Consider the following 14668-nt stretch of genomic DNA (forward strand, 5'->3'; position numbering starts at 1 on the left):
TCATTATGTATTGCCCTTCTTTGTCTTTTATGGTGGATTTTGTTTCAAAGTTTATTTTTTCTGAGATTAGCATTGCTACTTTTCTTTTTTGGTAGTTATTTCCTTGATATATTTTTTCCATCTTCTGATTTTTAATAAATTTACATCTTTGTTTCTAAGGTGTGTCTCTTGTAGACAGCATATTGATGGATCCTGTTTTTTTTTTTTTTAATCCATTCTGTCACTCTGTGTCTCTTTATGGGTGCGTTTAGGCCATTTACATTCCATGTAATTATAGATAGGTGTGAGTTTATTGCTGTCATTTTGTAGTGCTTTTTTTTTTTGTGGTGTTAACGTTTTCTTTGTTCCAGTTACTCTCCTGTGCTGTGTTCCTTTTGTTTGTGGACTTCTTTTCCATTTCATTTGTTTTTGTAGATTTTGTTTTTATTGAGACTATGTTTTTCTTTATTTTGATGAGTAGGTTTGTTATGTCTTTGTGGTTACCTTGAAGTTTACTCTTCAAGGTTTGAAGCAGTCTATTATTACTTGGCATCGCCTTGCCTTTCTCTCCATTAGAAAGTTCTGTATATATACCATGTATTCCCTCTTTTATTGTTCTGACATTGCTGCCATTTACAGATTAATGTCTCTGGTTCCCTGCTACAATTCTTTTCGTTTTGGATAGTTCTTGAGAGTTCATTTCCTAGGGTGATATTTGGCTGGTACAATCCTGGATCCTAGATTCAGGTTGTGGTCCAATGTCGTTTATTCTTGATCTCCCTTTAATAATTCTTGTAAGTTTGGTTTAGTTTTTACATATTCCCTTAATTTCCTTTTATCTGGAATTGGCCTAATTTCACCATCGTATTTGAACAGAGTTTTACAGGATATATTACTCTAGGCCGACAAATTTTTTCTTTCAAGGTTTTTATATGTCATCCCATTGCCTTCCTGTCTGCCTGATTTCTGGTGAGTAATCAGAGTTTAGTCTTATTTTTTCTCTTCTGTATGTGACTTTTTCTTTTTCTTTTTCTCAAGCTGCTCTGAGGATTTTTTCTTTGTGTTTGTTTTTAGTGAGTGTGATTATGAGATACCTTGGTGGTTTTGTTTTGGGGTCTATCATATATGGCGTTCCCAGAGTTTCTTGGATGGTCAGCCTTTCATCATTTGTGATATTAGGGAATCTTTCTGTCAGCAATTTTTCATGATCCTCTCTGTGTTTTCCATTTTCACTCCCTGTTTTGGAACTCCGATCACTCACAAATTTTTGCTTTTGACTGTATCCCACATATTCTCAGTGTTTCTTCTTTCTTTTTTCCTGATTTTTCCTCAGAGTTGTATCCAAGTGTTTGTCTTCAGTTTCCCTGATCTTGCCTTCCATCTTTTCAAACCTGCTTCTCAGCCCTTCTATGACACTGTCCATTTCTGAAGTCTTGTTGTTTATCTTTTGGATTTTTAATTGTTGTTTTTGTATGATTTCTAGTTGTGAATTTATTTTGACCTTTTGTTCCTGTATTATTTCCTGAATTTTTGCATTTTTTGGTCTATTTTTTCCATGAATTTGCCTGCGTTTTCCATAAATTTGCCTATTTTTTCCTCATTTTTGTCTGCTTTTTGCTTCAGCTCTTAGATTGCTCTGAATATTAGAGATTGGAATTCGCTGTTGGGTAGTTCTAGTTCCTTTTTTCTACTGGAAGGTCCCCTGGTGTTTTATTTTGGATGCCTACTGGAACCATCCTATACTTTTTTTTTTTTAAATGTTTTGATATTGTCTGCTATCTTGGGGACATTCAGTAGCTATTTTCTTTGTTTATTGATTGTAGATTTGTTTTGTCCTTTTTTTAAATTTGGTTATGGCTGAGCAGGCGGGCCGTGCATTGCTTGTTGTTTGCTCGTCTATAGTCACAGTACTTTTCATCTCCTTGATGAATGGGAGGGCTAGTCGTCAGCTATGGTGCAGCAGGGCAGGTGCAGCTACAGGGGAGGGGCTGGGATGGGTTGTTTGTTCTATGTACTAGGTCCTCAGATAGGATGGGCCTGGAATTAGTGCTGGGCAGGTACCCATAAACTGTGCCTATGCTGCTTGGGGGGTGTGATGTTCAGCTTATGGTGTATGTAGGCAGGAAAAGGGTGGGAGGTTGTGATGTTTGGAGCTAATAGGGGTGTGGGAGATAGTAGAGAAACAGGAGCCAAAAACAAACAAAGGGAAAAAAAAAATAAGAGAGTGCTAAGGGAGCTTGCCACTGGAGCAGAGAGATGGGAAACCGCAAAATGGAGATAAGTAAGAAAAAAAAAAAAAGAAAGCAAAAAAAAAAAAAAAAGTAAAAATTTGGAAAAGAAAAGAAAGGCCCTAGGAGTCCCACCACTGGGGCCATGAAAACCGGAGATTATGGCTCCCTGGCTACACAGTATAGCCTGGCTAGAGGGGGTATAGATGTCATACAGCATCAGGTATTCAGGAGACAGGAAAAGAAGGTAAGTATAGAGAGATGAGAACCGCGAAATGAGGAAAGACAGAAAGGGAAAAAGAGAGAAAAAAGAAAGGAAAAAAAGAAATGCCCCCAGGGATCCCACTGCACAGATTGTGGGAGTGGCTTCTAAGCTGTGCAGTGCAGCAAGGCTATGAGGGGCTCCCAAGCTGTGAAAACAAAAGGAAAACAAACAAACAAAACAGAACAAAGCAAAACAAAACAAGCAAAAAAAAAAAAAAAAGCGCCAGGGATCCCACTAGCATTGTGTCACAGGTTAGGGGAGGGGTCTTCCAGTCTAGTGGGCCTTCACAGCGTTTTGAGAAGAAACAAGGATGGCACCGGAAGCGGAAGCGACGTGTTCCAGAGAAAGGAGGGGGAGGTGGTGCAAGGCCTGGAAAAACCCCAGAGAAACAGAAGGAAGTAAAACCAGTTCAGGGTCAGCCCAAGAGGCCTGAGGACAAAGCAGTTGCCTCCAGGAAGCAGAGGAGGCTGGGGATGGGGGGCGGGGAGAAGGGTAGAGGTTAGGAAAACTTATATAACCCTTGTTACTGAGTGCTCTGTCTCATGCTGGGAACTTTGTGAAGCTGCTGTTCCATACACCCTGTCCACTTATCTCCTATGGGAGTGGGGCGAATCTAAGCGGAGCAGACGCTGTACTTCCCAGCCAGCTCAGTCACCTTAGCTAGCCAGGAAGCTCGGAGTTAGAGCAGTGGGGAGAGGATGGGGTTTGGGATAGCATGTATTGCTGGCTTCCAGTTGCTCTGTCTCTTGTTGGGAGCTCCATGAAGGTGCTTTCCCATGCTCCTTGTGTCCGCTGATCCCCGACAGGAGTCCAAGATCGCAGATCTGTGCTGTGTTACCTGATAGAGGCCCTCCACATGTATCTCTCCTTGCTCTCTGTAGTCTGTCAGTTTCTTATTCCATTTGGTGTTTGCCTGAGTTCTTTATCTCTTCATTTGATACTTCAGTTTCTAGGAATGACATCATTGTCTCTGTTTTACTTAGTTTTTTGGTCTTTTGGTCTTTTTTTTGGAGGGATGGGATGGTGCGTGTGTCTGTGGCGCCATGTGGTTAGGAAGTCTCGGGAAGGATTTTTTCTACAAATTCTATTACTTTAATAGCTACAGATCCATCTAGGTTTTTTTGAGTGAGCTTTGGTAGTTTGCATCTTTCAAGGAGTTTGGATTTCATCCTAAATTGTCAAATTTATTGATATAAAGTTGTTCATACTGTTTACTTATCCTTTTAGTATCTGTAGAGTATCATTCTTGATATTGGTCGTTTGGGTCTTTTTTTTTTTTTTTTTTTCCTGTGTCTGGTTAGAAGTTTATCAGTTTTATTGATCTTCTCAAAGAACTTGTTTTTGATTTAATTGATTTTTCTGTTGATATTATGTTTTCTATTTCAGTGATTCTTCCTCTGATCATTATTATTTTCTTTCATCTTCTTACCTTGTGTTTTAGTTTTTTAAAAAGTGGTAAAAAAAAAAAAAAAAGAAAAGGAAGGAAAAAGATTGCGAGAGTGTATGTATGTGAGTGGAATTTGTTGATAACCTTTCTAAAAAAAAGTGTCAGTTTATGTTGACTGGGATTACATACAAATTCTTGGAATTTTTCCATAGTTCATCATAGAGTACTGTTTTATCTTGTGTATTCATCATTCCAGAGAAACTAGAGTTTGGAAGAAAAATCATAGCACCATATGTTTGCCCAAATGTTTAAGCATATGTAGGAGTGAATGATAACCCATGAATAATGACATAACCAGGGCCTTCTTGTTGATCCTAATTCAGGAATCTCTATGTTATGATTTGGGCGTGGGAATATGGGAGACAGGCACAGCATTAGAGAAATGCTAATGCGAAAATTATATTAAAAATATGATTCGAATGTGGGACTTAATTTTGAGAAAGTATGTTGGTACAACAAGATCAGTTTTCACATGTGGCTGCTGAAATTGGCCTTATCCTACTCTGTAGTCTTAGCCCCTTTAATATGCCTGCCGTTTCGAGAAAATGGGTATAAAGCAGTTCCTGTGGATCTATTTTATCACTGTAAGTCGCAACAGAATATCTTTACAGCATTACTTCAGTATAATATTGACCCAAGGCATCGATTTTGGAGATTAAATTCTAGTGAAACAAGGATACCATTTCCACAATGATACCGTTCAAAAGTGGCAGCACCAGAGGCAAAACCTGATGGTATTGAAACTTTCTTGTGTTTCCGAATTGCCTGTGGTGCTTTTTGAAAAATACAGATGCCTTCAGCAGTACCTCTCTCTGCCCCATCACTCTCCTCTCTCTCTCTCTCTCATACACACACCATCTCTCTTCCTCTCCCTCTCTCTCACATATTTATTCTCTCCCTCTCTCTCACACACAACCAAACAGCCACCCACCCACCTACCCATCTCTCTCACTCTCTCACACATTGTCTCCCTCTCACCCTCTACCCTCTTTTTCTCTCTTACACACACACACACACGCACACGACACGATTCAGTAGATCTGCGGCTGGCATGTATACTGTTATCAAGTGCTCGATCCATTTGATTCTGTGGTCTCCAGAGGTTGACAGCCAATAACCTGTGCAACCTCAGGGCCCTTGGTGTCTCTAGTTTTGATTTTCTACCATGTGAAGTCATAAGGATGACAAGGTCAGCCTGTGGCACGCACAGTCTAGTAATGATTAGGTGTTCTTTTCTAATGTTCTCTGAGATTTATTAATATTTTTGTCCTTGTTGCTCTTATTGTTATTTAATTTTGTATAAATTTTAGTTTGTATACTCAGAACAAATGCCTGGGAACTGTACGTTGCATGGTGTATGTATGAGTGAGAGTTAGGGTGTTAGTGAGTTAGTAAAATGTGACATTTATTACTGGTATCTGCTTCCTCCTTGTGGAAATATGGGAGACCTTTGTCTTATTTTTTACAAGCCCTTGGTCTCAATTGCCTTTGTGGTCAGTAAATTGAAGTCAGCAGCTATATATAGTTTTATAGTTACAGAATTTTTGAAAATTTCTTGTACAACTGAAAACGTGCTGTGATTTTTCTTTAATAATAAGATTGTTTGCTGTGTCATAGGGTAATATTGGTAAACCACCCATGGCTGTTTGTATTAGGGGAAGGAAAAGCATTTTCCAGATCTGGTAGCTGCAGTGTAGTAGAAAATGCTGTAAAGTTTCGTTAGGTTATTTCTCCTTAAAAGAGGAGGTGGGGTAGAGCTAGGAATCTGAATCCTAAAATCCTAAATAAGGTACTAATGCTTATATCTCAATTTTTTTTTTCTAATGTTTGTTGGAGGTCATGGGGTATGTCTTGCTAGATGTCTAAACAAAAAAGTGTTTCAAACATTTTTTCTCTCCTGCTGGAGTTGTATTTGATAGGAAGTCCTTTTTTTCTGATGAAATAATCTATTGTGTTAGTCCTGCCTCTATCACCTTGTTACAACCTTTACCTTCTGCAAAGGTAGAGGGTGTAATGCAGGGCTCTTTGAGTGCTTTCATGTAAGGTTGAATTCGAAGGCCTTATTTCTTCTCCCATCTGTCACCTTTCTTGTCACTCTATTCAGCCCTGTGCAATTAAGGATGATTAGGTGTTCAGATTAAGTGGAATTAGAATAAACTAATTACTAATTACTGGCACCCAAACTGTGAACTGAATAGATCACTAGATGCTAGGAATGTAGAAATACGCTCTAGTGAAAAATGTAATTACCCACTGTGGGATGGTTGGTGGTGGGGTGTAGAATGCAGACATTACAGACACTTACCAAAGAGCCTGGCTTTTTAAAACATGCATTTGCATAAATATATGCGTATCAGCATAAGCCTAACTGCACAAAGCAGCTCCATATTAAGTAAGACACCTCACTGAGTGATCCTGAGGTTGACAAGTAAACACCTCCGGGGACTATAATGGTTTCTGCCTTTTTTTGTAGGGGAGGGGATATCTCTTAGACCTTAATCACATCCTCTCCATTTGCCAGCTTCTAGGAAACCTCTGCCTAGAGAATTTCAAAAGTGACGCCTTAATTTCTTGAGGAACAAGGAGTCTATATAGCCACTGTTAGTTTCCACTCTAATCCAGCTCCACCCCTTAGTAGCTTTGACCTTGGGTTTGTTACTTAAGCTTTCTGTGCCACTATTTCTGTATCAGTAAAATGAGGATAATAATAGAACCTACCGTGAGGGCTATCAATGAGTGCTTGAAACAGAGTGTGGCATATAATGGAATTGCCAGAGGTCACTGGTGGCTCATTGGTAGATTTCTCACCTTACATGATGGAAACCTGGGTTTGATTCTAGCCAATGCACTTTATCCTCAGCCACCACTTGTCTGTCAGAATGCCATAGGTTTGTGTGTTGCTATCATGGTGAACAGGTTTCAGCAGAGCTTCCAGCCTAAAACAGACTAGGAAGAAAGGCCTGGTGATCTTCTTCAAAAATTAGCCATTGAAAACCCTGTGGATCACAACAGCCTGATGCACAACTGATCGTGGGCATGACACAAGACTGGGCGGTGTTTTGTTCTATTGTGTTTTGGGTTGCCACGAGTCAAGGGCCAACAGTATTATTAGTGTTATTATGTATTTTTTCCTGGTTGCTCACTATTGTGCTAGCCAGTGTGGTGTTCAGAAGGCTGCCTACAGACTCCTCCAGATGAAATGAACCGTACATTACCCAAGAGTACTGTACTGTGGCTACAAGCTTAGAGATATCTAGGTCTTGTTTTGTTTCTTTGCTTTTGTTTTCAAGCAGGGAGCCTACTAACTGGCACAGAGGTAAAAAAAACTTATCCCTTTAAAGGATGAATTATTATTATTATTTAATTTTCTGGTGATGCCATGTTTTTTCACTAATGGAAAGGATACTGAATCACTGTTGGTAGTTTTTTATTATTTGAAAAAATGGGGTGCCAATTGCAAGTGGGCCATATTGGTCCCACGTTCCATGAAGTACATCACCAATGTGTTACATATCGGTCCTGTGGCCGAGGAAGAAGTGCATAACAAACTGTTTTCAGGGAGGTGAGCAATTCATGAAAGATGTCATCAGGGAGGTAACTAATGAAAGCGGGCCGTATCCATCCTGTGTTCCATGAAGCACATCACACACGGTACATGTCAGTACCACTGCCCAGAAAGTGCATCACGAACAGTTTTACCCCCAAAATAACTCATTTACTTCAATATTTCCAACAGCAGGTAACCGTACCTTCCCAACAATACAAAGGAAATAGTAAACATACTTGCAGGCCTTGCCTCCTTGTACAGAAGCCAAAAGACACAAAAGTTTCCCATGGTCACTCCTCTGGGAAGCATCCCCTCATACGAGTGGTTCTTAACACTCAAATGTGGCACAGACCAACTTCCTTGTTTTTTAGGCAGTTGCACCAGTATTCACCACAATGCCAGAACTAAAGTGGCTCAAATGCCTGCCAGTGAACCTCCAGGGGTGGAAAATGTAGCTGGAACATATATGTGCCATCGCCTGTTAACCAAACCCAGTGCCGTCAAGTCAATTCTAACTCATAGGGACCCTATAGGACAGAGTAGAACTGCCCCATAGAGTTCCCAAGGAGTGCCTGGTGAATTCTTACTGCCAACCCTTCAGTTAGCAGCCGTAGCACTTAACCACTACGCCATCAGGGTTTCCTCTCCTGTTAAAGGGTTATGGAAAAGAACCATTGTAAGGACTAAAATCACTTAATCTTTTTCTTTGATATCATCATTTTAATGATAAATCACATTACTTTTTCGTTGAACAAACGTTTTCAAAGACTTAGATTATTAATTTGCTTTAGATTTGGCCAATTTTAGGAAAACCTAAACCGGAATCTTAAAGCTACTTTGTTAGTTCAGTTGGTTAATTTTAAGTGTAGTTGATCCCTTATGATATTTTTATACACATTATGGATCAACAGGAAGGAAATGTCTAAGGCTGTGTTGATACAGCGATAATCCAGAGGGACTGCCTTTTATATGCAGATTTTGAGATCCAAGATGATGGTATCTTTTATCTTTAAGCGATTGACATTTTCTTTTTATTTGAAATGTGTCCATAATCCATCTATTGGCTCTTTTGTGACCTGTCCTTTTTTCAGATTGATTTATACTTATTTATAGGACTAGCTGTGTGAACTTGATGTCAACATTTTCAGTAGAAGTTTTGGACATTTCCAGCAATTAATTGTAGGGATGAGTCTTTTCCTAGTATTAAACCTGGCACTAAACATTTTATTACTCTGTTCTCTTAATATAAGCCATTCCAAGTGTTCCCTTTTAAAGAGGCTGAAACTTATAAGCATTTGACTTATCTTTTCCTACCAGGCCAAAAAAATTTTTTTATTTTTTTATCGTGGTGAGTGGTTACATAAAACAGAACATTTGCCACTTGAACATTTTTTACACGTACAATTCAGTGACATTAGTTACTTTCAGCATGTTCTGAACTATCACCAACATCCTTTTCCAAATTTTTTCACCAACCTTTAGCAGAAGCTCTGTGCCTCTCCCCTGCCCAGCAATGTTTCTTTATTTCGTTTAAACATCTCATAGGGCTTCCTGTTTTTAAACCATGTTAGAAAGAAAAAGGTAACAATCAGATTGCCCTTAGGTCCTCACTGATAGAGATATTCATACTTTTACCAAAAAACCCAGTGCAGTCGAGCCGATTCCGACTCATTGTGACTCTATATACTTTCACCAGATACCAAAAAACCGAAGCCAAACACAGCCACTGCCGTCGAGTCGATTCCAACTCATAGCGACCCTGTAGGACAGAGTAGAACTGCCCCCATAGAGTTCCCAAGGAGCGCCTGGTGGATTGGAACTGCCGACCCTTTGGTTAGCAGCTGTAGCACTTAACCGCCATGCCACCAAGGTTTCCTTTCACCAGATGGCAGAGGGTTATCACAGACTTCGTAAGAGTGTATCTCAGGACCATCTTGGGTAAAGGGAGAAGTCAGGTCAGAATGTGGTAAATTCACATAGCAGGTAGATTTGAATCTGCCAGTTCGACCCTTAGAAACACTTGGCTTCAGTTCTTGGATTTTTTTTTTTTTTGGCAACTCCTTTCCCACACCCAGTCAATTCTTTGAGCCTTAAACTAAGGGTAGTAGTTTATTGTTGTTATTAGGTACTGTCAAGTTTGCCCTGATTCATAGTGACTTCATGCATAACAGAAGTAGATTGCCAGGCCTTTCTTTCTAGTCCATCTTAGACTGGAAGCTCCGCTGAAACCTATTCAGTGTCGTAGCAACATGCAAGCCACCACTGGCAGGTGGGTGGAGGCTGCACATAAAGTGCATTGGCTGGGAATCTACCCAGTGTCCCGCGTAGGAGGCAAGGATTCTGGCACTGAACCACCATTGCCCCAAGAATAGTATTTTAAGGAGCACTTATTTTAAAAAGCTGGTATTGTGTTAGTGTGTATCTGTATATAAACTATATAGCTGATATATAGTTTATAAAATTAAAAAATCAAAGGTATTGGTCTTATTATTAAGAAGTGCCCATCCCGGTTCTTGCAGATGGTTGTGGAAACTGAGAAGTGTAGCATCTCCATGAAGATGGCGTCATCTGAGGACGTGACTGAAGTGCTGGCTCACATCGGTACCTGCCTGCGCAAGATATTTCCTGGCCTCTCTCCAGTGTGAGTTCCCCCGGGGAAAGCTGAGGAGAGCCGAGGACTTGTTCTTTCTCAAAATGGCAAATAAGAAATGCATTTGCCACCTTCTTGCCCCTTCAGTTAGTTCCTCTCTCCTCCTTCCTTCTCTTAAACTTTAAATCTTAAAACCCTCACTCAAGACGCTATATTTTGTGTCTAGGGTTTTCCTTAGGGCTGGGCCAGATTCTGGACTTTAAAGAGTTTAGTGATGAAGGATTTTGGCAATCCTTTAACCTCTAGTCACAAGACTAAAACAGAAGCCTTTTTAATATACCTTAGGGTTTACCTTAGTGTGAATTTTACACACAGCTATTAGCAGATGCCAGGGGCTGAACGCTTTGTATAAAGACGTCACGTTTAGTATTAATGAAGACTGAGAGCCTTTCATTTCCCTCGTTTTTTTTCTTTTCTGTAAGAGGAAGCTTAAAAAACTAACCGTAAAAATTAACCTCTTTCATTTTCTTCTTCGTTTTCTGAAATGCACATTAGGAATATCATGCAGTAAATTTTGCCTGTACATGCCTATGTAGATGCATACATATTTTGGTAAGTATTTTTAATCAGGATTACATGTTTAGGTAATGGAGTTGGTAGTTGAGGAGTGTGTGGGTGGTTGAAATGGATGATTGTATTGGCTGAGGTGAAAGGCGGAGAGATCTTATGTGAGAAAGCTCCCTAAAACAAAAAGCTTATCGCCAAAATACCTGCCTTATGGAAGGAGATGATACACGAATTACAGAACATCCTTCTTCTGCCCCTGCTGTCACATCCTTCTTCTGCCCCTGCTGTCACATGACCTGGAGGGAGTATACTGGGGAGGCTGTTGTACCAGCACATAAGCATGTCTAGGATGGTTAACCGTGTGCCTCACTTGGTGAGGGTGAGAAGGGCATTTGGGGGACTTTTGCCCTTCATGGAACATGTTTCTACAACACCCTACTTGTAAATTAAGAGGTAAACCAGCAGGAGAACCTAACCTTGGTGTCTTTCAAACTTTTTGCGAGAGTGTAAGCAGTTCAGTGGGGTTCAGTCTTCCTTGTGATCTCTTTGGCTTTAGGAGACCTGTTTGGTTCTCCTCATAGCTCTTCACCTGGTTCTCTCTTTTCATCCCTCCACATGGGGTAAAGACACCAGAATGGGGGTAATAGGCCTGTGCTTTCTAGTTCACGTAGCAGCTGCTACTTTCTGAAGTTTACATCTCCTTGCACTCCTCTGAGTGTAGGGCCAGCTGGGAGCAGCTGGGAGCTGAGGGAGCTAAGTCTCATGGCTTCATTTCAATGGAGTGGAATGACTAAGCTAGAACAGCCCTCCAACTCCTGTCTGTCTAGATTTCCAGGCAAGAGATATTTTAAAGGCAAGCTGCTTGTGGTCTGAAGTCAGGCACACTCTCGTGTGTGGAGGAGAGGCGTGGTCTGGGAGGGGGGAGTAGGATGCAGCGAGGAGTGAACCAACAGTGGCAACGGGGAGATACCCAGACATTAAAAATTGCTAGGGACATCCTCCATATCATCCTTAAAGCCACCAGAGAACTCTGTGGAGTAATCCTGAGTTAGCGATAACTACAACTCATTTTCCTTAAACTCCATTTTAGTAATGCCGCTTTGTACATGTGGTCCCTTATAATGTCCTCCCCTTCATCCCGAATCAGCACTGATGAAATCAGAAAATTATTAGGCATAGCCTCGCTAAGCAAGGGCTTACAATAACCCTGGACTTTAAAAACACCTTAGGGCAACATTTAGGTTTTTTTTTTTTTTAAAGTAACTTTGTTTAATATTCTAGGTTTTTTAGGAATTAACACTTCAGTGGTTTCATCCCAGAGAAAACTGGGTGGAAAGAGTGTTTTCACTTCTATCTTCCATTTAATCCCTTGTTAAAATCTTTAGGCACAACTTTTTTTTTATTAAACAAGTGTTAAATAATCATCTCTATTGCTAGGGAGCTGATTATTACTCTAAGCTGGCTTCTGAATCAATGACCCCCACCTCACTTTTTTTTTTAAATTGTACTTTAGATGAAGGTTTACAGAACAAACTAGTTTCTCGTTAAACAGTACACACACTGTTTTATGACATTAGTTAACAACCTCAAAACATATAAATCAATGTTATCCTTGAGGAGGTGAGAGAGATTCAGAGAACAAGCTTATTGGCTTTCCTTCTAGGCTGGGAGCCTCTGAGAGCAAAGCCCATGTGTTTATTAACCTTGAACCCCTAGTCCCTGGCACATAGTAGATACTTGACAAGGTTTTGGATGAAGACATACATTTGCTGCTTGCTCTGTGCGTAATCCGTTGTTGGGTGAAGTGACATGGAAACACAGAGGAGTTAGAAGACAGTAGCCCTACCTTCAAACCATAGATACTTCAGCTAAGGTGACTTGAAGCAGGATGAGACAGTAGGTGAGGGGGAGGAGAATGATCACAGGCTTGCTTTGCAGAAAAGAGCTGACCTGAGGTGAGCTTTCGAGGATGGGGAAAATTGGAGAAGGAAAAGAAAGGAGAGGCAACTCAAGTGAACAGACCAACATAGAAGAAGGCGTAGATCGTAATTTCAAAAATGTCTTGGCAGAGAATTCAAATAACTTAAGTGTACTTGAGCCTTGTTTCACTTTCCTACCCAACACACATGTCAAAATAAACTCTTAATATTTTATGACTTGTGTGTTCACTCTTGAAGTTCTTTAGCTTGTATTACATGATTTTGGCAGGGGAAAGGTGCAATTATATTGATATTGGTTATTGTGACTAGAGAGATGGGAGGAGTGGGGACTGTGTCTTCCTTCCACATTCCTTGTATACCTTAAGGCAATGTTGTCAATAACAGAAATATTTCCTTTATGTGAATGATCTAGAACATGCAGAAATCAAAATGTCCACAGTAATATCATACAAAGGAGCCCTGGTGGCTCAATGGTTAAGCGTTCAGTTGCTAATCCAAAGGTTGGCTGTTTGAATTTACCCACTGACTCCATGGGAAAAAGGTCTGGTGAATTGCTCTGATAAAGGTTATAGCCAAGAAAATGCTATGGGGTGGTTCTGCTCTGTCACATGGGGTCATCTTGGTGCCACTGAACAACCACCACCACCACCACCATGTCATACATCCCATTCCTAATAAATCAGAGAATACGAAACTGTATTTGGAATTCCCATGCCTTGGTTTGAGTCATCTGTCTCATTGTATATATTGCCTGAGCCCATCCTGGGAACCCTGGAGCCCCCAGCTCTCATCTTCCTTGCTCAGCAAACCTCTGGTGGGGACTGCTGAACAGGAAAATGGCTAATGAGCAGGTAGTTAAACCAGGAGAATCAGGAAGAGAAACTCAGGGCCAGGACAGCCCTCAATTTGGATAGTCAGCTCTTCAATAATTTAAATCTGGCTGTATGTAAAAGAAACTATCCTTCCAAAGATCTGAATTTCTGGTTTTACCCAAATAGAATTCTGAAAGCAACATCCAGGATGAAAAGCAAATATATAAAAATAGTATACAAATATCTGTAGAATATAAACCAGTCCTCTTCTATTGGAGAGAGTGTAATAGGGAAAAAAAATAAATAATTTTAATTACAATATACCATCCAGTATTTTTCTCTGCCTCCACCCCCGTAAGTATATGTCAGGATGTTTATCTCTTCCCTCTCCTTCCCTCCTAAACAACATTCCCCGGCCTCATTAAATAAGAAACGCTTATTTCAAAACATAGAGAAAATTTAAAGAATAAAGAGGAAAATTGAAATTAAATTTAACAATCATCCAAGTCCATGACTGTTAACATTTTTTTTGTTTGTTTGTTTTTGCTAACATTCTCATCTTTGCTATGTAATTGCTAACTCTTATTGGAGGCGTCATCTCTAAGACAGTGATAGTGGGGGAACTAGGGAAATATTTATAGCCTAAGTGTTACTTCATCTGTTTTCACAGAGTTGTGTACAGTGGTAATTCTATTCAGGAAGCTGCTTTGTGTCATGGCCTTCAGCTTTTCTTAATTTCAAGAGCCTTTGCTGTTCTCCAAAATAAAACTAGATTTTTTTTTTTACAGTAAATTAAGTTGTTAGAATTAATTGAGCAAATATTTACTGAAAGACTTCTTTAGGCATACATGGATAAGTAAGATGTTTTCTGCCCCCTAGAAGTTTATAGGAGTCTCTGGATGGTGCAAAGAGCTAACCTGCTTGCTGCTCAAGGAAAGGTTGGCAACTCAAGTCCATGCAGAGGTATGTCAGAAGAAAGGCCTGAAAGTTCAGCCACTGCAAAACCCTAGGGATCTCAGTTCTACTCTGACACAGAAGTGGTTGCCATGAGTCAAGGCTGACTCAATGTCAGCTGGTAGGAGTGTATAGTCCAAAGGTAGAGTAAGAAAGTTCCACAGACAATATAATGAAGAGTGTAACTCTGCACCCCCAGATTTTATAGAAGAAAAAGTCACATGTAATTCAGGATAGCAAAACAATGATGGCTAATTTTTATTTATTTTTCTCTCTTTTGAGAGTAGGGCTTTTCACCGTAGAAGATGGAGTTGGGGAGAGTTTTGTGGGCAAATGGCG

General features: G+C 40.1%; 2 protein-coding genes across 8 annotated transcripts in view; one reads left to right on the forward strand and one right to left on the reverse strand.

Annotated features, from left to right (window-relative positions):
- LOC126076526 (cytidine monophosphate-N-acetylneuraminic acid hydroxylase) overlaps nt 1-14668 on the reverse strand; it is a 509905-nt gene that overhangs the window by 483445 nt on the left and 11792 nt on the right. The gene's annotated exons all lie outside the window — the stretch shown is intronic.
- Nucleotides 1-14668, forward strand: part of CARMIL1 (capping protein regulator and myosin 1 linker 1) — a 398843-nt gene that overhangs the window by 194309 nt on the left and 189866 nt on the right. For all 7 annotated transcript variants that reach the window (XM_049884969.1, XM_049884962.1, XM_049884966.1 and 4 more), the window contains one exon: nt 9986-10107. In XM_049884969.1, coding sequence (XP_049740926.1) covers nt 9986-10107 — 122 coding nt within the window. The remainder of the gene's footprint in view (nt 1-9985; nt 10108-14668) is intronic.

The sequence above is a fragment of the Elephas maximus genome, chromosome 1 (assembly GCF_024166365.1).
Source record: "Elephas maximus indicus isolate mEleMax1 chromosome 1, mEleMax1 primary haplotype, whole genome shotgun sequence".
Taxonomy (NCBI): domain Eukaryota; kingdom Metazoa; phylum Chordata; class Mammalia; order Proboscidea; family Elephantidae; genus Elephas; species Elephas maximus.